At 49.0% G+C, this 24,998-nt stretch overlaps 1 protein-coding gene across 1 annotated transcript; it reads left to right on the forward strand.

The window, feature by feature from the left end:
- Nucleotides 1-3,338: 3,338 nt before the first annotated feature.
- On the forward strand, nucleotides 3,339-24,420 carry LOC122383616 (serine/arginine repetitive matrix protein 5-like). The gene is made up of 2 exons (XM_043370222.1): nucleotides 3,339-3,540; nucleotides 21,779-24,420. Exon 2 carries the CDS (start codon nucleotides 21,794-21,796, stop codon nucleotides 24,191-24,193), a length of 2,400 nt encoding a protein of 799 aa, XP_043226157.1. The 5' UTR covers nucleotides 3,339-3,540; nucleotides 21,779-21,793; the 3' UTR covers nucleotides 24,194-24,420.
- The last annotated feature ends 578 nt before the right edge of the window (nucleotides 24,421-24,998 follow it).

The following is a 24,998-nucleotide window of genomic DNA, read 5'->3' on the forward strand; positions in this document are numbered from 1 at the left end:
CACTTAAGCCCAGATGCCCCACTTTCAGCCCATATGGGCCCCATTTGGGAAGGCTGGCTGGGTAGGTAGGTACCGTGAGTACAAATGTTGTATCAAGTGGAGTAGGTAAAGTACCTAAATGCCAATTGTCAAACAGCTATCAAATGTAGTCTTATTGTAGAAAGTCGAGTTAACCCTAGAACGCCTAGGGGGGGGGGGTTGTATCACCCCCCCATGAGGTTTTTTCGAAGTGCACGCTAAACGGCTTGTCGTAGCGGGCAGAAATTTTCAATACTGACTGGGGTAACCTTTGCGCATCTTTTGCCGAAAAAAATTGATCGGGTCATGTCAGGTCACGGAGTTATGACGTCATAAGAGGTACAGCCTCCGGCCGACAGTTACCAAACGTGTGCGCCGAATCCCTAGGTTTTCTGCCGGTGATACCCACATTGTTTGATGAATCATGATGAAACTTCCCATGCATGTTGGGGCAAGCATTGGCTATCGTGTGGTGCAAGAAAATTGACCGGGTCAGGTCAGGTCACGGAGCTATGACGTCACAAGAGGAACAGCGTCCGGTACTATTTTTGAAAAGCGCCCGAACCACTATTTTGCTAATTCTTGTCACCTCAATGGGAATATGCAGCAATATTAGCTTCTATAGGGAGCAAATGGACCTCCCAAATCCAAAAATACAATCAGATTTCAAAAATTTAAATTTTGATTTTTCGAATTTCTGCCGCCGACTGTGACCTTGCCGACTTCCGGCGCTCCCAACGCGCCATGTTTAGAGCTAGGGAAACGAAATACATACCAAACCAGTATAGCGCCTTATGGGGCGACTAACGGAGCGAGCGAGAGGGTGGGCCTTGCACGTGCGAAATTGCGAGGGGGTACCTCCAACTGACTTGTGCACGGCACCCTACTAACCGGTCTCTAGCGATGTGCCGAATTTGAGCACAATCGGCCCAGCCGTTCTCGAGATCTGGAAGCGGCACCCTGCACGTGCGCACGTGCAAAATGGGTCCCAACTGACTTGTGCACGGCACCCTACTAACTGCTCCGTAACCGTGTACCAAATTTGAGCGCAATCGGTCCAGCCGTTCTCGAGATCTGGAATCGACCCCTGCACGTGCGCACGTGCAGCAGCACCCCAACTCTGGCACATGGATAGGCATTGCCTAATGGGTGCCTACCTACATGCCAACTTTCAGCGCAATCGGCCAAGTAGTTACCGAGATATTGCAACAATTACAAAAGTGACACCTCTTCGTTTTGCACGTGGCACGTGCATAAGGGGTCACCTACATGCATCGGGAATAGTCCAATACTTGGCAGAAGGAATGAAGCTACCCTACAAAAATTACCGCGTGTAAATCGGTCAAGTGGTTGCTGAGATATAAGCGTCGCAAAAGCGTGACCACGGCCGGCCGGCCGGCCGGCCGCTCATACTCAGAAATTTCCGTTAATCTAAGGAAAGACTCCGCTCGCTTCGCTCGCTCCGTAACGATAGAGAATTGATCAAGGAACACGATAGTGAAGGTTTCAAGTCGATATCTCCCACCGTTTTGCCGCAATCGCCGCGGAAAGTTGAAAAAGTTTGATTTTTTCGGAAAATTTGACCTTTGACCGGTCATAAGTAGGTCAAATGTTGACCAAGGACCAAAAAATATACCACCAATCGCGAGATCTCGTTGAGAGCAATCCGTTGGTTTTTTCCGCTAAGCTCTACGACCTTCCGTTTCGAAACGCCAGGGGGGGGGGGGTCGTAACAACCCCCCCCCCCCTGGTCGTTCGTGTTATGAGAAATGGCCTGGTCGTGCGAGGGTTAAATAAACCATTTGCTCAGTTGAATGGATTTAATACGCAATGGTAATATAGGTACAGCATTATGTATGTAACCATTATCACTTTGGGCTAAACGGTGCCGGCCTGGGCCATTCCAGTCACTTTCCGTCAGAACTCGTTCCGGGCTAAGGCCGTTTGTCGTTCGGGGTTAAGAAATAACCATTTTGGATCGTTCCTTGTAAGCAATACCACAACCAATCACTGCTCTATGAAATAAAAAGAATACTTAGAAAGACACGTCTTGTTAATAGCCATCATAAATTATGTTTGTAATCATTAAAGCAAGTGATTTGCCTTGAACAAGGAAATTTGAATCCTACATAGATGACATCCGTCTCATTTATGCAGCGCGCTTGCTTCAGTCGGATATTTCCATGCGATAAGACGGATCTCGTCATTCCTGACAAGGGTCAGGGGTGCGACTTTGAGCGTCCGTCGATGGCGAGTCGAGCGGTCAGTCAGGCGTCACACTTGATAGGCGTAAGCAGCAAACATACCTGAGACATTTCCCTGTCGAATTATTTGAGCCTATGTGTTCCGTGACCTCCACCGCTGCCGTTGCCGCCGTCGCCTGACTCGCGGATGGTGCTCGGAGTGCGTCCCGGGCGGCTGCCCGTGCCGCTGCCGATAGCCGCCGCCCTGCACAGTGCACGCAATAGGACGCGGCCATGCATGACAGACGCGGGTAGGGGCGGGGCGACCTGTCATGTGATCAACTGTGAAGTGTGTCTCTAAAACAGTCCCGTGGCAAATGGTAGCACGTGCTACAAAACCACAACACAGATGGGTCTCGACCAAATTCATCCTGCTATAAAACGATTAATGATCTAATGGGACCTTATTAAAAATGAAAAAATCTTGCTCGGCTTTCATTATTTCGGTGGACATCTCACAAAAAGACCATGGCATCAGACGTCACATGCATTTTCTCCGAGTCACGCGCATAACTATCTAAGTTAATCTTCTTTCATGTTCCCGCTCCGCTCTCTATTCCATCCCTTTCAATGTCCCAGGTGTATTTAATACCTACTTTCCTTGCTCTGTTTGGCGCGGGTCTCCAACTCTCCCCTGTTCTGTCTGGTGCAGTTTCTCCCTGCTCTGTCTAGAACTGTCTCCCGGTCTCCCTCGCTCTGTTTGAAGGAGCATCTTCCTGGACCTGCCTGACTCAGTCCCACATGCCGGTGTCATGGAGGAACTCGCTCAGTAGGAACTCGTATCGCCCCTGTTCTGTCTAGTGCTGTCTCTAATCCTCCCTGCTCTGCCGACTCGAGCCTCCCCTGCTCTGTCTGACACAGAACCTCCCCGCTCTACCCAACCCGCGTCTCCTCCGACCATCTGCCGTGATCTGCTCCATTTTCCATCTCTCGGTTCAGCCCACCGCTCACGGAGCCGGCGGTGTCGGCAGCGGCGGCACGGTACGGCAGCCCAACTGACCCATTTATGAGACGCCGCGGCAACCCTGCGGAACGACCCGGCCCGGCGGCCGACCGGCCAGTGCCGCGGCAGTGCACTGCCAGTGGGCTGGGCATGACCTGCTCGTGCACAGACGACACCTGAGCCCGCGCCGTGCCGCGCTCGCCAGAAACACGGGCCCGCGCCGTGCCGAACCTAACCGTGTTGTGTCGTGTCTTCCGTGTCGTGCCCAGCCGTCTCGTGCCGTGCCGAATCGTGTAGAAAGGGACAGGTGGCTGCAGCGGGAACGTCAGCCGGGAGGTAAGCCGGAGGAACCCAACCCCTGTAGGTATACCAACTCTCATACCCTTTACAGGTAGGATTTTATGTGTAACTTCGGTATTTAAATACATGAGTCACCGATCGCCACCACTCGCCCACTCGGACCACAGGTGCCTCTTCACATTCACCTCATCCATGTCCTCTCAAGGCGAGTGGGTAGGTACTAGTGGTGCCAATTTCATGAAATTTCAATTCCAATTCCGATCCAATTCCAAGAAATTGCCAAGTAAATTTCCAATTTTGTCCAAAGCGGGGGCTATTCCAATTTTTAACGATTTTTGCATTTTTTGCGTAAATTTAAAAAGTGTTTAAAAGCGTTTTAAAGGCCTCCGTTTTAAAATTTTAAATTTTAAAGTCCTTGTGTTCCGATTAATTTCCAAAAAATGTTAAGAATTCCGTCCAAATTCCAAATTGGAATTGGACAAAAATTGGAATTCCAAGAAAAGAAATTCCGATTGGCACCAATAGTAGGTACCCATTTCCCGCAGTGACCCAAGTCCTGCTCGCGCTGTAGTTGCCACCCTACGCGCTGCGCCAAAACATTATAGCAGTGGGTTTCGCTCACCATAGGTGGTGGACGTACGTACCTAACTTTTAAGTTGTTTTCAAAACACCATAAATGTCGTCGATGACGCCAATGGGCATCGTCACCGTTCAGGACAGTCGGCTAGCAAAACGTAAATTTATAGTGCGTCACTGTCTGTGTACCTACTCTACTCCCCAGTGTTGGCATAATGGACCAATATTTACATGATTAAAAAAGTTTTTGATTTTTGAGGCAAGTTGATTCATGCATGCATATTGTGGGCACTAAACATTCAACCAAATTTCTTCCATGTAAACCTTATCGATTTAAGAAACGATCGTTTCTCGTTAGGATACCGAAAGGTCAAAGGATGCATGCTATAGTTGTCCTCCCCGTGGCCTAGTGGACACCGTTCCATGCTTCCATCCTCAGGAAACTGAAATCCTTCTCCTTCACACCGCAACCCCCTTCCGGGCTGGACAGGCAACTTTATCTCATGCGGGCTGCTCCCTTGGAGCGGCACCGCTGCTCCCGAGGGAGCGCACCCCGTAGCCGGGTGCAGTGAGTGCCTTGGGGCTGGGTGGCCTGTCCTCTGGACGGGCTCAGCCCCGGCGACTCACTAGGGTGCCTGCCCAGACCAATGTCTCCCCCTATATCCTATCATCCTCCCGGCTCTGAAATGGTCTTAATGGACCGAAAGGGCCTAACCCAACAAAACAAACAAACAAAACAAGCCTAGTGGATAAGGCGTCCGTCTCCTAACTCGGTGGCAGCGAGTTCGTGGCCGGGAAGCTCTACGTCGTTTGACCCGCGTTCCTATATTAAAGGTAGTGTGCCACCTTTGAAAGATTTCCCGTTTTATTTTTCCTAGGATAAGAAGCTTCTGCTTTTACCTAATATCGCAAAAAAAAATCAAAAATGGGCCTGGAATAGTGCCTTTTTCGCCTAAAAGTTTATCGGTTTTTAGATATGTATAACAACTGTAGTGGGCTCACCTGCAAACAGGCGTCGGGCAACAATCGCGAATGCGGCGCACTTGTGACAATAAGCAAAGGTCATTATAGTATTACGACCATACGACGTACGGGAATGAGTTATCAGCTGTCTAATCGTAGACAACACAATGTCGAGCCTTAAACTGTAAGCCTGTATTGGTATTGTGTCTTAAATTTGGCTGTCGAACATTAATTTGTGGTTTGAAATATGATTTTATGTAAAATAATTGATATGAAACAGCCGTCTCTTAAGTTATGACCCCATTACACCACACGCAAGTGGCAGAAATGACAATGATCAGCTGACGCATTTTTCTTGGCCGAAGTCAGAGCGCGCGGCCCGACGCACCACGCGTATTTGGAAATTCCGACCTCGACGAGCATCAGAAGCCACCTAACAGGCGTGTTCGAAACCGCAGGAGATGATGATGAACGGGTTTATCGAAACTTGATTGGATGAGCCTATCGGTAATAGCGATTTTAGTGTGTGCATTTATTGTTCATAGTGGTGTGAAATGTGGTTGGGGTACGACCGACAACCCGTCGGGGCGAATTTCGCACTGGGGTACTCAAAATTTGAAGAATTTAAGACGTTTCCATAAGTTTTGAAGGTATGGATAAGTTCTAAAAATCCGGTTCTCCTTATCCGGGTCATTAACTCCATATGGTCCAGGAAAGCTGGCACACTACCTTTAAGCCAGCTGGCAACTGGCGAGAGAGGGCCACGCTAGACCCGGGAGGACCGTGCCGCCATCTACCTGCGGCACGTTAAACTTTCGATCCAAATTATCACCGGTGAACCGGGCGCGGGCAAGGTGGGGTGGTGGGTCCGTGGTGTCATTCGCAACAAGCTCTGCTTAGCGGGGCACCCGGGCCCATAGCCACCCATTCATCCATTCGGACATAATTTCTAAAAAAAAATAGTGTGCCTAATGAAAACGTTTTTTTTTTCTTGGCAATCATGGAACAATAAATACCTACATAGGAACCATCTTCGATTATCGTCCCAGGCTCATCGTTTTGTTTTGAGCATCGTATGACTTAATTAACACTTCTTCCAACGAGCTAGGTAAATAGTTAGCTCATCGCGGTTATTTTCAATTGGTCCCCTGACAACAATCGAAAACTAGCAAAGAATAAATGGTGAATACGGCTACTATAATCGCATAGACACTAGACAGACATCAGACAGGTGCCTCTTCCCTAAAGGCGGCCTGACGCTTGTACGCCTTTTGGCCACAATTTTGTCGTGCGAGTTGTGTCATTTTTGGGCACGAGCTGGGACGCTCCCGCACTGTTCACGACCTGCTCACGCATAGTTCACAAGCTCGCGGCGATTTCACGAAAAATTCACGAGTGAGCATGAAACAGTGTCCACATTCATACGAACTGGCACGACGAGTTTTCGCATAGTCTTCGCATAGCTTAACCAATAGCTTGTGCACTTCCCGCATGAGCACGACGAGTTTGCGCATTTCGTGACGATGTGACGTGACGCATTTCGTGATTGCCATATAAAAATGAGGTCTTCCTAACCACTGGTCATACTTAGATTGTTTGGGCAAGAGACAACATGTCACATGCCCGGTACGCAGCTATTGCGGAGAAGAGAAAATGCCTATAGGTATACTCTAGCCATTGTTGAAGACCAGGAAAAAGGCTAGAGGAGAAAAAGAGCAAAAATGCAGCCCCACCTAAAAGAAAGACACAAAGGAAAGTGTAGGCTAGGGAATGTTGACCAAGAGTCACGAGCTTGCTAGTATGACATTATAACAATGGAACACCCCGCACCAACACGAGAGTCGCTGTCAGGTAGTAGTCGTGAACTGTTCTTGAAATCGTCGCGAACTGTTCGTGCCATGTGTCACCTATTCGTGAAATGCGTAACATATTCGTGAGCTATTCGTGCCATCGATGCGTGAAGTACACGTGACGGTGTCATGGGAAGACAGGGCCACGTTGCGATGCCCACCGATCCGTGAACATGTTGTGAACTGCTCGTGAAATCTTCATGGCAGTTCGTGAACGTCGTGGCATGGCGCGCAATGTCACGGATTGGCACGCACTCTCACGTATCGAACCGAAGAGTTCACCACGAGTTCACGAATAGTATGTGAAAAATTCACGACTCGGTCACGAGATTTTGTCGTGAGCACAATTTTGAACATTTCAAAATAATCGTTCTGAAACAGCACGCAGTCACGACGGGTTTACGCATAATTCACGACAGTTTAATACTAGTTTACGCATTAGTAAATGCGATTCGAATCGTGCCAATGCGTGCCACAGAATTGTGCAAAAGTTAGCCTGCAGGCTGACAAGCCATGACTGAAGTAGGCAACATTATTGCTGCTAGTTTGTTCAGGACACCTACAACAGCACTCTGTCTTCAGCATGCCACTATTGCGGTACTGAATAACTTTACTTGGACAATGCTCACAAAGGTGACAGGACCAAGTATCGATTGGCACTTGACGGTCTGCTGCCGCCGAACATAAGACCAAATGGACACATGGAAGCGTACGCTTAATAACATAGATGCATACATGAAAACAGCCCATTATTTCCTCGTCACAAATTACCGATATGGGCAGCCGCTCAAGTGGCCTTGCTACTTCAGAATTATGAAGTATTTCCATCATGCTTGTGAAGCATTCATAGTCAAATGTTTAATGTTACATTCCATACATTTCACTCGAGATAGCAGTTCAGTACATTCATTTTACGCTCTAGGTGAAGCCGTATATAACTACATGGGCGTAGGAACGGCTGGAGCATTGTGGGTGCATGGGTGCAGAAATCCAGCCATGGCCGGTGAAGCGGAGGGGGGGGGGGGGGCGACACCCGAGCGAAGGCTCGTTACGAGCTTTGAGGGTGTACCATGTCGAAAAGGTACCAACCGATAAGTGCATTTGGAAGCATTGACCCGCGCATGTGTAGGGGGGTCGGATGAACCCCCCCCCCATGGTTGTTCGCAAATAACTCGCGCTAAAAGCGGCCGATCGCGACGAAACTTTTAGTTCCCTCGAGTTGATCAGTTTTACACCTACTCTAAAAATTTCATGACCCTGACCCAAATGACCTTTGACCTGTGACCTGATTCTCGAGACCATGTTCGGCCGGAATCGCGATTTGGCGTATGTCAGCTCACATTATCCGCGCGTTTCCAGTCTTTTTGTAATTGTAGACGTCCAAACATGTGAAATGATGTTCTTCCCATGCATCACGGTGGGTGTGAAGATAACCTGAAGGTCAGGTCAGGTCATTGACCTTTGATGACCTCGGTTCACTTTTTCGAGTTTTACATGTTTCTAGGGTAGTTTATAGGGCTGATTTCGAATTTAGCATCCATTTGAACGTTTACGAAGTAGTTTTAGTGCTTTCGTGACATGCTACGACGCCGTCAGTGGTAGTTGACACCTACTATGGATAGCCGGTAGGACGCCTAATGGTTGACCTGACCTGACCTGACCCGATCTGGCCTAAATGCATGAAGAAATCATCTGTGATCAAAACTAACATCAGATATTCGTGATCAGCACCCCGAAAAACCCGATAACAGCTTCACTTTACGCAGTTCTAGCAGGTCCCGATTTTCCCGACTTTTGGAATATTGACCTGACCTGGAAGGTCAACCAATAAAGTAGGACCTTAAAATTGGGTATCATCGGCTTCCTCTCGTCACGGGCAACACCCTCGTTTTTTTCCGCGAAGCTCTAGCTCGATCAGGGGCCGAACGGCAGGGGGTCCGACCGACCCCCCTCCCCCTCCCCCTACACATTAGAAGCTGGAAAACGCTGCACACATTCGAGGGCTAATATTGTCAATATTGACTACCGCAAAAAGTAAAAGCGGCCAACTTAGCCATTTTCGAAGATATCGGGCTAAAAATTTTGACAGTGGGTCATCGGTTCGGTATGTGTTCAATCACATGCTCCATTTCCCTTTTTTCAGCACAAATGTAAGTTTTGAAGACCATCACTGATCACAGTAGCAAATGCTTCGAAAGATGGATAGTAGGCAACATATCCTGAATTTGCCGTGCTGCATGGGAAGTAATGTTGATGAAAAAGGGGTTTTTGGTTCAGATTATTGTGGGTGCAGAATACATTGTCTGCACCCACTGGATAGATATTGTGGGTGCAGCTGCACCCTTGCACCCATGGTTCCTACGCTTATGTATAACTATGAAGGCATGCCACATTCAGGCCTGCAAACGGTCAAAAAGGCGACCTTAGACCTGACCTGTGACATCATCGGTTGCACCTACGTCAATGAAATTGGGCCACGTGGTAGTTCCCCGGTGGGGCTATCGAACACCGTTTGAATTTGAAAATCGGTCGGTAACTTTCCAAGGTCTTCTTAGGGGGAGAACGTCCCCCTACGGGTGGCAAGGTCCCGTAATAGCCCTATCGGGGCGCGGGTTAAAGGGACCCTCCCACCTTCAAAAAAGTTAATGAATTGGCATGAAAATGATGTCGATCGGTTCAGAAATAGCGAAAACGAATATATACCAAATTTCATCGAAAAATATTCACCGGTTTTCAAGATATTAGACTTTTACTTTTGTTTACTTTTTGGGATCTCCGCTGTTCCTAGCGACTTTATTTGAAAGTGCGGCACTTGTTGCGCGCAAAGCAGCATATACCACCGCGTGCTACCAAACGTAAAAGATTTAAAAATCGTTTGAACTCCGCTGACGTCACAAATTCTAAGGGAGCACTCCAATGCATTAGCCCCTTAGAATCCCAAAACTGCAAGTTTGAAATTTCATATCTCCGAATCAAATAATTTTTCGATGTTGTGAGTGCCCAAACCGATATTTGCAGGTCATGGCCACCAATTTGGCTATCTCAACTCAAAAGTAATGTTAAGGTGGGATGGTCACTTTAAAGGAAATGACAACGCCGTGCATTTAACCGAACCCCAGGTTACAAATAGGTATGAAGTTCGAGGTAAGTTCGAGCTACAAATGGCACCGATACTCTAATGCAGCCTACAGAGTCTCAACCCTCCCTAGGAAGCCAGAAATCTGCGTAGGGTTCGCTTGAACGTGGTCGCCTTCGACTGCATCACATCCAGCACCAGGCAGTCCTAAGTGGCATCAGCTCGGTGAAGGAACGACAGTTTGAGAATCAAACATAATTTGATAGGCATATTCGAGCGTGGATGACAACAACAAAATCCTAAAATATCGGACGTTTCGGCCACAGCCTATAGGCCGAGGCGTCTTCACTGTTCATTGATACTGATAAATTATTATGACGTTGGCAGCCAACCACTTAGCCCTTGGAGGCCGTACACCGCAGAGAACACGTATGTAGGAATTAGCACGATGGCATCATCAGCAGTGGAGCGCGTCGTCTGAGCACCACCGAGTCTCACCGAGTGCCCTCAGCTGCTCAGACGCACCCTTTGCCGCAGTACCTACATGATGCATTCGCTGCACATCGCGCAGATCGATCACAACATCGAACTAAGCCAGCCTAATTAGCTCCGGTTAGGCTTCCGTAACGCGCTGAACTTTAGGGAGGCGTGACGGTTTTGACGCGAACCTTGAAGTCTTTACAATCCTTTTCCTGAGTCGTTGACCTAAGGAGCCAGACAGGTATAGACCGTACATATGTATGAGGAGCACCAGCGCTTGAATCAACATTTTGGTTAGCCAACATCATTCATTCAGGTTCCGAATCGTAACAATTATTGTACCGCTACACTTTTGCTCTGATTCCCGTTCCGACTCAGACTCCATCACCGGTCTCCACAGCCCTCGTGATGTTAACTGGTAATACAAATCTTATATGGAATAGTCTTGTTCTCAGTGGCGGCGGATTCGATTTTGGCGTGGGGGGGGGCAAGATCCCAGTCGAGATGATGTCATAGGCGGATCCAGAAAGGCGTTTTCGACGCAGCTGTAGGGGACATACCCCCCAAAAAAGTGTCCAAAATCCAAAAACTCCTCGGATTTCGATTCCTTACGGACCTACTGCTGAACAGTATAAAAAAAATTCTGATGAAAATGTTATAATTAGGAAACATAAGGTCCGTTTTGTCTATTTCGGGCGATGCAGGGGCCAGGGGGAGGGGGAGTAAATATTTGCTTTAAATGCCCGCTCCCTGGATCCGCCAGTGGACGATGTAACGCATTTCGTATTGCTGTATTAGAAAAAAGCTCCAATGGGGAAAATTGTGCCATAACCCGATCGCATATCAGATGTTGAAGAACGGTGCCAAACCTTCTGAAGTAGGCGAGCGCTACTCTTCAATGAGGTAACTCGTTACCATTTCCTCTGTTCATTTTACGTTGGATTTTCGTTTAACTTCCTTTAAAAAGTATTTCTGAGACAGATATCAACTGAAACTAGCTCACAGCGGGAGGAGACCGCTCAAACATTCAGAGACAGTCGGTCGCATCTAAACCTATTGGGACAGCGATCCGCCAGAAACCCTCCCCAAGGCAGTAGTTCGCCAACTAAGCTCACCGAGACGGGCTGTCTCGATGGGTTTATACAGTAAGCCTACAGCAAGGCTTAACTAAGGCCCAAACGCTCGTCAATGAGCTGGGAACAGAGGGCTGAGGTGAGGGAGCGCGGCGGCGGGCTGGGGTGAAGGAACGGTGGACTGGAACGAGAATCCAGAAGCTCTGGGTGGGGCGTTTCTTTATTAGGGCTTTAGGGTGCGCTGACTGCGGTAAGGTCCAAATTACCACACCAAATTTTGCCATGACATCCACCGGTTCAGGCACTCGAGAATCAGCGGCCAGTGATATCTGCAAAGACGAAGCATTTCCAACCCAGCTTCAGCCTGGTGTCAGGGCGCCTCAGGTGGCTTTAATTACAGTTGCACATATCAAACGACCTCAGTGCAGCAAGTCTGTGGCCGAAACCATTCGGAACAGACTTCAACGAAAAGTGAGACAAGGTTAGTGCTATCGTTAAGTGCCATTGTAGACGTTGGCTTGACCCACTGGAAGGTGGTAGTTATCGGACGCTGCGGGGCATACTCATTTTTTTTCCAAAATGCCTTAGATTTTGCTTTCGTGTTCATGGGCGGCGGAACGGGGAGGGCACCGGGGCACCGTGCACCCTCCTTTTGATTTTGGCATTTTAACGTTAGCCCTATGGGCGTTGCATGGAAAGAATGGGACCAAAAGTCGGCAGTGCCCCCCCCCCCTTAATTGAAGGTGTTCCGCCGCTAGTGTTCGTGTTTGATGCTCTTTATTCTATAGCCAGCCTTACGACAGAGGGGGGCCCACTAATGATTAGTGCCCTAACCCTCAAAAGTTTCCAACATTAATTTTTACTTTTTTAATGGTGAAAACTGAAATAAAGCGGATATTGAACTGTGAACATCCAGTTTTTACACTGGCCCCACACAAGCCTCCGAATGCCCAAAGCAGATCTCTGATGACTGGCCTTTGGGTGTCATACCATACCGTGCATTGGTCAATGTGGTCAATGTGTACGACCTCGGCGTTTACCATTTTATGCGCTGGAAACTGTTGCGCTCGAAAAAATCAGGGGAGTGGCTTATTATGAACGCTCATCAGTCCTAACTACCCGCAAGCGAATGGCTAGCCCTTCCGTCTCCGCTCGCTTGCGATTTGGCATTTATGTAGGTACAAAATAGCAGCAAACGACCACTGAAGGTATGAGTTGCGTCTCTCGCACACTTAAAATATATACCTATAAATCGAATCTGAAAAGACAAAAAAAAAAATGATATAAAGCGGAAATGGTTAGCATTTACACATATTCAAAAGGCACCGTTGGACAAACTGTAGGAGCGCAAAGCTGCAATATGCAATAGAAAATATGCAATAGGTTATGAAAATTTTCCTCATGTTTAGGGCACAAATTATGGAGGGGCAAGATTATACGTTTGCCCCTCCTCCAAAAGTTTCTTAGGGGACGGTGCCTCCTCTGCCACCCCGTATCCGTCGCCCCTGTAAGCGGTCACTGAAGGCCTGGGCTGTCGCTGCGTCACGTTGACGCTTATAATGCCTCCAAAACTAGGTTGAAGAGAGGAAAACTTCAGTTGAACGCGAACGTTTGCCATTTAAGAAAGGCAACGTATGATAAAGTATATGGGCATCTGGTTACATCTTCAGATGATCGAACAGAATAATCAGCTATGTGGTTTCTTGCCTAAACTTTGTCACAGATTATGGGGGGGGGGGCAAAAAGATACTTTTGCCCCCCACGAGTTTGCAGCTGCCCCCCTGCCCCCCGAATCCGCCGCCCCTGCTTGTTCTTCATTCTATAAACATACATCGGTGGATAAACGGCGCGGCGTCTGCATTTCACGACAATTTACGACAAGCATAACTTGTACCTAACACCCCTAAGGGCTAAGGCTCAATAGCATCGCATCAACTCCGAAGTCCGAAGAGGCCCAAAAGCTTTCAGTTGTGTTCCACATCCTTTTGACTTATCTGGTTTACGAGCTATGTCGACATTTTCAAGCCTTCAAGCATGAACAACGATTGAGTTTGATGACTTGCAAACTTGACCTAGCAAATAACTAAACAAAGCATTAGCGTTCGTTAGGTACTCTGAGTCCAAACACAACAATAAGATGTCCCATAAATACGTCCCCCTAACCGTTACAATAACTTTTTCTAAAACCAATTACCAAAAAGGCACCAAATGTGAAGGACGGCACATATTACTGAATTATGAATATAGGTAATTAATGCACGTCACCCCATAATTACTCAAACGACGGCAGAGTGACGCCGCACTATGTCACAAGATCATAACCATCATTGCATGCAATATTTATGAGTAAATTTATGGCATGTAGTCAGTCGTTCAAGGGAAACTATTACACCTTTATAGGAGTACAGGTAATATGTAAGATAGTTCAAGCTTATTGGCGCGTCCAAAACCCGCTCAGTGACTTTACATCGCTTTCGTGAATTTCTAATCATCACGGGTATTTGGCGACCACCGATGTCCCAAAGGAAGGTCGCTGCCGGTCGCGGCAGTAAAGGTTCACACTGTACAGTGCACACACGAGGCTGCAGGGTCGCGGCGCGGGACCCGGTCGCAGTAGAACCGCGACCCTCGGGCGTCTGTGATGTCTCACGGGACCGCGCGTCTGCAGCCGCACGGCCCAGCAGTAAGGAGGCCGAGCACAGGATCTATGATCATCATCATCATCATCATCACGTTTATTAAGAAACAAAAGAATACACAAAATCAAGATAAGTAAGAACTGGTGCAAAAGCACTCGAAAGTGCTTAATTCGAGGCACCAGCTCTGTTAAAGAACATACAAGCAAATAAACACATACACACATATACAAGAACTTAAAATGGATTCAAACAAACTAAATCGCCGGTCGCCGCCACCAAGCCGAACGCGTCGCGCATTACAGGTTGTCCAGAGAGCCCCGTTGCCGACGCCACCCCACCGAGACACGCCCATCCCGCCTCGTAATTAAGTAGTCAGAGTGTTGGGATTGTAAAGCGCCCAGAATTAAGTAAGAACGTTTGGAAGTGTTGAGCCACCGCCCGGCCGTCGCCACTATTTAGGTTGGTGCCATGAAGAAGGATTTCCAATTTTTTATTAGTTTGGTATTCATGAAAGTTAGTATGGAGTGTTTGCGATACTTTTTGGTAAAGGATGCGTCTTTGAGGTAAAAACAATGGACATGCTGTGATGAAATGACGAACGCTTTCTATGCTGTGACCACAAGGGCATGCCGGAGAATCTTGTTTTTGAATGTTAAATTGTTGTGGATTTAAATCGGACATTCCATTTCTTAGTCGCGAATGTAGGATGTTGCCTGTCTTTGACCCAAACGAGTAGTATTTTGGTGGCTGGGGGGAGCCAATATGGTGTACAATGTGTTTTTTGAATTCTACTATGGATAAGGATTTAAATGTTGCCGGTAGTTCGTTGTACTCTTTGCTTGTGGTGATAAAGAATGATCGTTGATATGATGATGTTTTCGGACGTTGGATCGTGTGGTCATGGGCATTTCTTAAAACCAACTGTGTGTCTGTCACCCTTGTGTTTGTTATAAGTTCTTGTATGTACTTCGGTAAAATTGGTTTCGATTTAACGAGTTTGTGATATAGTGACAATCTATGAATGCGTCTTCTTGTCGTTAGTCTGTCCCATCCTGTCTCGAGTCGTAATTTGTCGGAGGGTGTTCTAAAGAGTGCTCCTGTCGTCAGTCTAGCCGCTCTGTTTTGCAATGTCTCCAGTCGTGTCGTGTCCTGTACTGTGATATGTCCGTCGTAAACAGTGTCACAATAGTCAAAGTGTGGTCTTACATAGGTTGTATATATTTGGTGAAGGATGGGTCTTGGCAAATGTTGTGCAATAGGATACAATGGACTGAGGGATATGTTAACTTTTTTGCATATTTCGTTAATATGACAATGAAAGCGAAGATCGTCAGAGAAAATTAAACCGAGATGTTTGTGTGATTTTGCTAGTGGTAATGCTTTCCCTCCGAACGAAAGAGTCGGTGGCATTTTGGAATGTTGTCTGTGAGTGAATGTTTGTTGCACTGTTTTGTCGGCGTTGAAAGTGATAGCCCAATTTCTTCCGTATTCGAAAATAGAGTCCAGGTCTTTTTGGAGCGATTGTTCTGTTTCGCGTAAGTCAGTTTCTGAGTGTGAGGCATAAAGTGATGTGTCGTCAGCGAAAAATAAAATATTGTGCTGTGTCTGCTTTGAAAGGCCGTCAAGATAGATAAGAGCTAAAAGTGGTCCGAGGACGGAGCCCTGCGGGCATCCTGCATTTATGGTCTGTGGTTCTGACAGTGTGTTGTTTATGCGTACCATTTGAATACGGTTTTTGAGATATGACTCCAAAAATTCTAAAAGTTTTCCAGTTATTCCAAAATCATGTTCGCATTTGAATAACAAGCCTTTATGCCAAATTTTGTCAAAGTACTTTGCAATGTCCAAAAAGATAGCTGTGAATTGTTTTCCTGTGTCTAACGATTTATACATGTTGTTTGTTAGATAAAGAAGTTGTTGTTCAGTGCTGTGATTTTCTCTATAACCACTTTGTTTTTCCGTGAGGAGTGAGTTTTCTATAAAGTGAGAATACATTTTTCTGTAAACTATTTTTTCGAATACCTTTGAAAGAGCTGATAAGATACTAATTGGTCTATAACAAGTAAAATCTGAGGGGGATCCTTTATTCTTGTAGATAGGTGTTATGTGGGCAACTTTGAATGTTGATGGAAATTTGCCTTCTGCAAGTGATTTGTTAAATAAACGAGACAAAGGTTCTGCAATTAAAAGAGCTGTCATTTTCAATAATCTCACAGGAATTTCATCTGGGCCAGTTGATTTGTTGACGTTAAGACTGTTCAACAGTTGTAATACCTCCCTTTCACTTGTCCGGATGTTTTCGAGATTAGGTGTGGCTATTTGTTCGGGTGTAATATCTGGAAGCTGCTGCGAGTCTGAAATGTTGAGTGTCGATTGGGCGGCAAAGTGGTTGTTGAGTATTGTTGCTTTTTCGGGGTCCGTTGTGATAATGTCGCCATTTGGTGTTTCTAGCGGTGGAATTATGTCAGTTCTGGATTTTCCCATTAGCTTACGCAATGTCTGGTGATATTTTAACGGATTGGGCTTCAACACCAGTAGTTTTTTAACTTCGTTCTGCATGTATGCATTTTTTAACCGTCTATTAAGCTGCGTTACTTTGTTTCGCTGGTATCTCCATCTGTCCCAGTGGTAGTCCAGATTTGTGTTCTTGGCTTTCTTGAATAGTCTATCCCGTTTCCTTATATTCCTCTTCAACTCAGAAGTGACCCATGATTTTTTGTTGGACTGTATTTTCACGCGTTTAGTCGGTATTGAGGCAACAGCTGCGTCGTATATTGTTTTCGTAAAATTTGTTGTCGCTGTGTCTACGTCACTGTCAAGTAAACGATCCCAGTCAGTGTCCATTAAAAGATTTGTAAGACGAGTTGTGTCCATATTTGTGTAATCCCATATCAGTCTGGTGTCCGCTTGATTTTGTAAGGGCAACATGAAGTTTAACGATGCGAATATTGGGCAATGATCCAAATTAGCGAATGGAGATAATGTACCGCTCTTAGTGATTATTTCTGTACAATTCGTGAATATCAAGTCTCTTAAATTACATGAGTTTCTTGAAAAACGCGTTGGCTCTGTTATTAGTTCGTGCAAACATAATCCATCAGCGGCGTCTTTTAGCGCATTGTCAAATGGTGTAACTCCACTGCTGCGAATTTGCAATTGTTCACTTAAGTATGCGTTTCCTGCGTTGAAATCTCCTAAAATTAATGTGGCAGTGGGTGCATGTCTTTGCGCCTGTAGCACGGCTTCCGAGAAATTTCCAATGAAATTGTCTAATTTTTCAACTGGTTGGTTTGGTGGCAAATATAGACAGCATATGATTAGAGTGAAAGCTTTAGTCTTTACTTTGACCCAAAGCCATTCATGGTTTCCTACTTCTAGATCTATTAACCTCTGCACAGGCAAAGACGAGTGTACATAGACTGCGACTCCCCCTCCATGTCTGGTTCTGTGTTTGGTTATTGGAGCGTGGTATCCTTCAATTGCGTACAAACTGCTTGCAACAGTACAATCCAGTTTTGTTTCTGTTAGGGCCATGATTTTAATGTCGTTAGCGTTGATGAATTGGTGAAGCTCGTCTAACTTTTGCGTCGCTGTTATACTGTTGATATTTATATGTGAAACATTTAGAGTGTGTGTGATATTCGGCCCAGGATTTGTTTCTACGCCACCTATAACAAGCAAGCTTTGCAAATTTGTGTGCTCCCCTAGGCGTTTCCAGTGTTTGTGTGTTGTATGGATGCTAAGAGTTATGTGACATTTTCTTGTTTCTAGCGATAATAATTTAGTTCGCAGGTGATGTGGCCAGGATAGGATAAGATAGGATAGGATAGGATAGGAACTGTCTAGCGGCGACGAGCGGACGGCGGCTGCGAATTTACGAGGCAGTAAAGTCAACGGCGTGTTCAGTCGGCGGGCGGGCGCGCCCGAGGGGGCGGCGACAGCTCCGGTGGACTCGATCCGGTGTACGAAGCACTTCGGCGGCGGCGGCGGGCCGCGCTGCAGTGATTATCAAATTATATGCTTGAAACATGGTAATGACAGAACGTTATAATAATAATCAACAACATATACAAGCAAAATGACCACAACAATACGACGTAAAAAAACATGATAACGAAGGAAACGAAACGTAAACATAAAACGACATAAACGGAAGTGACAGGCAACATTGCTACGACTGATGATTGAGTGAAACCCCACGTCTATACCACTACACACACCCCGATCCCCGCCCGACCCCACCGCAATCCCCAGCAGGCAGCACGAGCCACCGACCCCGGCCGCCAGCACCCGCCCGCGTCACATCCCAAGTCCGGCTAACAAGGCAGCGCCCGTGCCCACACCCGACACGGTGCCTCGGCAGCAGGACACATCGGCCAGCCGGTCCGACCGAGGAGCGCGGCGGTGTCACAGCCCAGCCCACCGGCTGACAGCAGTATGAGCAGCGTCAGACGCCACCAAAGTTCACGTGCACCGGGTCGCCCCGCCCGGTCAGCCAGACAGTCGGGCCAGCCGACCGCCGCCTCCGGCGTCCGTGGGATGCGCTCGGGGCTACAGACAATCCAGACCGACCGGTCGCACTGTGGCACGGACACGGCCAAGGCTCCACACGCTCCCGGACTGCAGAGTGGCCGGTTTTGCGGCCCAATACCCAACCCGAGAGTTCACACACATGACACAGTCTCTGATCCGAGTCCGACTAACCTTATCGATAGGCGCCTTTCTCACGGGGCACCGGAATGCTGCGTCCAGAGAGGGCTTCAGTCGGAAATCGTCGCGCTGAGATGCATCAGCTGCCCGATGGCGTCAGCGGCGTCGCGAGGGCCGTCGGGCAGGGAGACCGACAGGGCGCATCGGATCACTGGGAAGCCTGGGCCGCCTGCTGACGGGTGACCCGGCGCCCGACTCCCGCCCCGGCGCCGTCCGCCGACTTCGATGCGCCGGCCGCCACATCGCGCAGCTGAACGCCAGCGTGTTTCTCCAGGTCGTCGATGGACTTGATGATCCTGGTCGGTCCGTTCTGGGAGACGCGGATCTTCAGCCGTCCGACGTCAGACCAAGCTGCTGAGATCTTGTTGGCTTTTTTCAGCTGTCTGGCTTGGAAAAGCAAATGCTGGTTTGCACGAGTTAAATTGTCCGACAGGAAAATTTTACCAGCAGTTTCGGCTGAGACACTGGACCCTGGTACAGGGCGTGGCTTTCTAAGCTCTCTGCGAGCGTTATATAGCTCCTGTCGCGCTTTGAATGAGGTGAAACGCACGATTATTGTGCGTTCCTTACCGGGCCTCGCAGTCCCGCCGATGCGATGAGACGTGTCTATGTCGTGTGGAGAGATATTTACACCCGCCAGCTTGGCTGTGTCCATAACCAGTCGGTTCGTTTCCTCGTTTGCACCTCCCTCAGGGATCCCGGTTATGTTGAGACACAGACGTCTGGAATACTGTTCTAGATCATTCAGTTGCTCTCGTGTCTCCTTTAGCTCTTCCTTTAGTTCCTGGATCTCCGCGTCCTTTTGAGCTAGTGCTTCTCGAACGGCTGCCGTGACAGCTTCCTTCACTTCTGTGCGGAACAGATCCTGGAAAGCTCCTTCTTTGATTGCACTGATCAGTGCACGCTTCACACTGTCCTCGTCCATGGTTCACAACAGCGATAATGATATGGCACACGGCACGCAATGGATCTATGATATGTAACCTACTAATTACTTACCCAGCACTGAGGCACGCTTTGAGCCGCCGCAATATTCACCCACATTGGAATGCTATGTGGGGTTACTGCCCGCCGCTCCAGTAACTTGCACACGGCTGCGGGGCAACTTAACTACAGCCAATATAGCGACTATGACACCGCTAGCTGAAAGCATGAATGTGTTGTGATGCGTTTGTTGTAGCATGTGCCATGTGTGACATGCCACATCCAATATCGTAGAGCTTGCCACAGAAAGCTAGACGCAACAGATCTATATCTTGGACAAGTTAGCGGAGCTGAAACAGAGAAAGTTCACCCAAAAAGGCAATGACTGCGACATACTCATTTCAGTCTGCGCGGGTGCAATGCCAGCTTCTCTCCAAGTTCAAGGGCCATTACAGGTCACGACCATGACATGTAGATTGTAGGGAACGTTTCCGCCCACGCCTCGCGGTGCTTCATTTTCATTCATTTTCACTCCCAGGAAACTCGTTATCACATGGCCGGCAGGTTATCTGGGGAGTGTCATACCTCGCCGACTGGCGGTGAGTCGGCGGCCCGACCTCAATGTCACGGCTGGGGGTTCCACTGTCACACTGGTGACCTCCATGTCACGGCCGGTGACCCCGGCGCCACAGTTCGGGTCCCCTCATGCCGACCAGCGACACACCGCGCAGTCACCTGATGTTACATGTATAGAGGAGGAGGATAAGCTGACAAGGGGCGGTAACGAGGTCATAGTTCAATTGGTCATTGGTCACGCTCGTTGAATTCGGGCAAACACGTTGAATAAATTGATCTTCTCGGTCTCCGTAAGTCAGTAAAATTTCATGTTCTGTCGTTTGTACTGGCTATAGCCAACTAATACCTACCTAAACTGGTGTTCTCCCGGTCAGCGATAAAACCGAAAACTCCATGCTATAAGTTACTACGGTTAATTAGAGAGAACCGTTCAAGTTTAGAGCCTTTTTAGTAGCTATCGTCTAGTTCATTCACTGATGTATTAACGATTCCCTTAGTGCGGCTAAAATACTTGCAATGCAAGTATACGTACCAACATATAGGTACTTGTCTATCGCTAATCACTATACATACTTAGGTATCGCTCATGTAACCTACGTAGGTGTAGGTACAGTGAATCAAATAAAACCTCGTTAGGATATCTCAGGCAGCTTTTGCCAAATTGTCAGGGAACTCAGATTTGTTTTTCAATAGAAAACACAATTCTAAAGAATAGTGTTTAACTATTGACAACAAACCTTCGGTTACGTTGTTCAGTGCTCTGCAGAATACATCATTTTCGACTTCTTAATATTTCTTAACTCGAGGAAAAGGTCATAACAAATATTATACATATCAAAACAACATAAGTTCTTAGACCGCATGATAAGAATGGCGTGAGCCATATTGGGAGAATGGCGTGAGCCATATTGGATAGCGTTAAACCACCATTGAAAGGGAGGGACGTTTTATTAGATCCCCCACCGATTATTCACGATAACTCGATGTCGAGAATGCTATGATCGACACGAAAAATACCTAAATACTTTGCACTGCATCAATGCTTCGTTATCCTTAAAATGTTCTCTGGAAATGGAATCACAACCAATTTGTAAACTGCTGTCACTTTACGGTTGCGGTCAAAAAGTGACATCACTTTTTATCACATTTGAGGTGCATTGAGCAATGAGCATCCCATTTAACGACACCAACAGAGACGTAAATAAAAGGCGCAAATCATCTAATACATTGAGGTGCCTGCATATATGCCACTTAAGACAAGCCGAAATGAGCAATAACGTTAATAAGATTTCAATAACACCGTCGCCAGCCTGGTAGCTAGCCTGGCAGCTTATAGTTCGAGACTGATTGGTGAATAGATGGGAAAACTCTAGGCCCATTTGTCTGACATTGCTATTTTGTGCGCAGGCTGGACGGGCCGCGATGCCCGCCGGGCGGCTGGTGCTGGTGCTGGCGCTGCTGACGGCGCTGGGAGTGCTGCGCTCGGCAGACGCGCTCGGCGTGGTGCTGGACCCGGGCCGGCCCACGGAGCTACACCGCGGCCCCAGCGCGCCCGGCGGGAAGAGCGCCTGGATCATCCGAGCGGCGGCCGGCGACGGGGAGCGGCCAAAGCGCCGTCCACCAACCGTGTACACCGCGGACGGCCACCACGGCCCCCAGCTGCCGCTGGTATCGTTCGGAGCCGGCACACACCAGCCGGTGAGCGCCGGGTCCTACCGGCCGCCCGGGCAGCGCCCCTCCCGTCCGGCCGGGTCCTCACCAGCCACCACCACCTGGCTGAACACCGCTGACCGATACACGTCCGTCGACAACCAGCGGATCCCCAGCTACGACCTGGGCTGCGCCGGCCGCCAGTGCACCTACATCATCTCGGCGCCGGAGGGCGAGCGCCCGCCGCCGGCAGCGCCCTTCAACCGAGAGCGCGTGCACAGCTACCTCTCCAACTACGAGACCATCCTCGAGCAGGCGCGCAACGTGACCAGCAAGTACGTGGTGCAGAAGCTGGAGCCGGACACGCGCTTCCCGACTCCGATGGAGGCGTACCAGCGGGACCGGCAGCAGTCCCTGGAGGAGCCGCCGGCCACGGCACACCACGGCCGGCCGACCGGGGCGTCATCTGCATGGCCGGCGCCCGCCGCGCCACCCAGACCACCGTACCCGACCCGACACCAGGGCTACGTGACGATGCGCCCCACCTACGTCCGCACGTCGCTCTCTTTGAGCGCGTCAGGCGGCGCAGAACGAAGGCCCGTCGATTCAGCTTTCGCTGCTAGTTCTAGCGTCGGCCGACCGGCGCCCGAGCCACCCCGTCACCGGCCACCCATTCATCCCTTCGACGAGACGGCCCCATCGTATGAGCGACAGAAGCCCGAGCGGGGCGGAATGGAGACTATTTACGCCAGCACCGGCCGAGAGCCCGGGCGACGACCGGATCCGGATCCCGGGAGACCACAGGATCCAGATCCGGGTCCTGGCGCCGGGCGGGATCCGAACCGGAATCGGTATCCGTACTATGACCGTGACTCCGGCGCCGTTAGAGATCCGTATCTGAATCGAAACCGAAGCCCAGACAGTGATTCGATAACTAAACGGCATCAAAATTCAGATCGAGATCCGCATGAGCGACACGGATCATATTCTGAACAAGATTCGTACAAGGATCGAGATTCGTACAAAGAGCGGGATCCGTATGCGACACGAGATCCATACAGGGAACGGGATTCTTCCCGAAATCGGAATCCCCACGATAAAAGGAGGCCGTATTCCGAAGATCCAAATACGGCAAGGGATCCGTACGCTAATTTTGATCATTACGAAGCACGGAACTCCTTTACAGACGGCAATTCGGTGAGGGGACGGGATCCCTATCAAAAGAGGGACCCGTATCCGGAGCGGAATCCGTATCCGGAGCGGGACCCGTACCCAGACCGGGACCCGTATCCGCAGCGGGATCGATACCCAGGCCGGGACCCGACTCGACACGACCGTCCTTCAGACCGGTTTGAAGTGCGACGAGGCGTGGCACAGCGCTGGGACTCTGCTCGTCCCGACTCTGAGGGCTTCCACAGCTCCACCAGACTCAGTAAGGCCACCAACCCGCCAGTCATCATGTACCGGTCTATGCGGCGGCCGCCGTCGGCACCGGCCGCCGCCGAGCGTCGGGCTCGACAGCTGAGTTCAGCCACCGACACGCCGGGGAAGATGCTAGCTCGGAGGGTGGGCGGTCAGGCACCTACCACCGAGAGGCGGCACTCCCTGGAGACGGGTGACCACCGCCTGTTCTCCGGGAAAATATTTCAGGCGCACCTGAAGAGCGGTCCAATCACCGTCCTCGGAGATGAAGAGCTCGAGGAACCTTCACAAGATCTCCAGGAACAAACGGATGTCGATGGCAGGCAGGCTGTCTCCCGGGGCCGAGACGGCACTGCCCTGATCACCACCGACGAGGGACACAGGAAAGTGCCCAACGTCATGATGCCGCCTCTGGAGGGCCAACAGACGAGTCCTGGACACCAGCAGGCCGGGACCCAGCAGGTTAGCTCTTTTCAGCCCGATTGGGGTTTCAAACACCCGCAGTACCGGGTATCTAGTCAGCGTGCAGCGGGCTCCAAGCCTCCCCGTCCCCACGTCGCAGCGCCACCGTCCGAACAGCGGCCGGCAGGTTCCGTGTTTCACCACCTGACAGCGCCAATGCAGCTGAATGAGGGCGTAGAGGTCGCCTCGACACCGTCACCACCACCGCAAATCCGCCCCTCGCCCAGTGCTGAGCAAGCTCTGAAGCGTCTACTGGCGTCACTTCTGCCAGGCTTGGTTCACGTTTAAAGTGTGATTCTTTTCTGAGGCATTGCTTAGTTTATTGTTTCCCGTGTTGGGGAACAACTGCTTAGTTTGCTTAGGAACATTGCTTAGTTTATCGCTGCCAGTACTGTCTGACTGAAGTGTAGTATTTGATCGCATAGTAAGTGCTGGAAAGTCAGTAATTTATTATCCATCCATGCATGTCTATGCCCATTGCCTACCTGCTTGTTAAAACGCATCACAAATAGGTACACAGGCATTGCTTTGTTTATATAAACATTGACCACTTGAAGCATGTTCGTATTCAGGCAGCTACCAATGAGCACCAGAGTGCGGGTCAAACTGAAGGCGACTTGAAAATCTTCCTGCATGATACGTGTGACCGTGCCCCTCTTAACGATTGACCTCATGAGGTCAAACCGTTTGACCTCATGAGGTTAAACGGTTGGAGGCTCATCCAGGCCACCCGAGTCCCAAAGCCCAATTGACTTTTACCCGACACATGGCTATGGCTCACCTCACCAATCGATACAGCGCGCAAAAACAACCCTTTGAAGATCCAATGTCACTTGTCGCAGTCTTCCGCAATAACAACTCATTTGTGTCTAATTCGCTCCTTCAATCATGCGATCGTACAAAGGCCAATGTTTGCCAAATAGCCGAAGCAACAACTTGAGACTGTCCTCTCCCTGTTAGGCATTCCTGACTCTACTGTTAGGAAAGTAAGAAGATGTCACACAAGGCCCACCAAAAGTTGTTCGCCGTATTTTATTGCAACTGTGGGTCACAGCTCCATAAACATAGTGTTGCTGTGTAAATGTCGACAATG

This window comes from Amphibalanus amphitrite, unplaced genomic scaffold (assembly GCF_019059575.1).
Source record: "Amphibalanus amphitrite isolate SeventyFive unplaced genomic scaffold, NRLGWU_Aamphi_draft 000169F_arrow, whole genome shotgun sequence".
Lineage (NCBI taxonomy): Eukaryota > Metazoa > Arthropoda > Thecostraca > Balanomorpha > Balanidae > Amphibalanus > Amphibalanus amphitrite.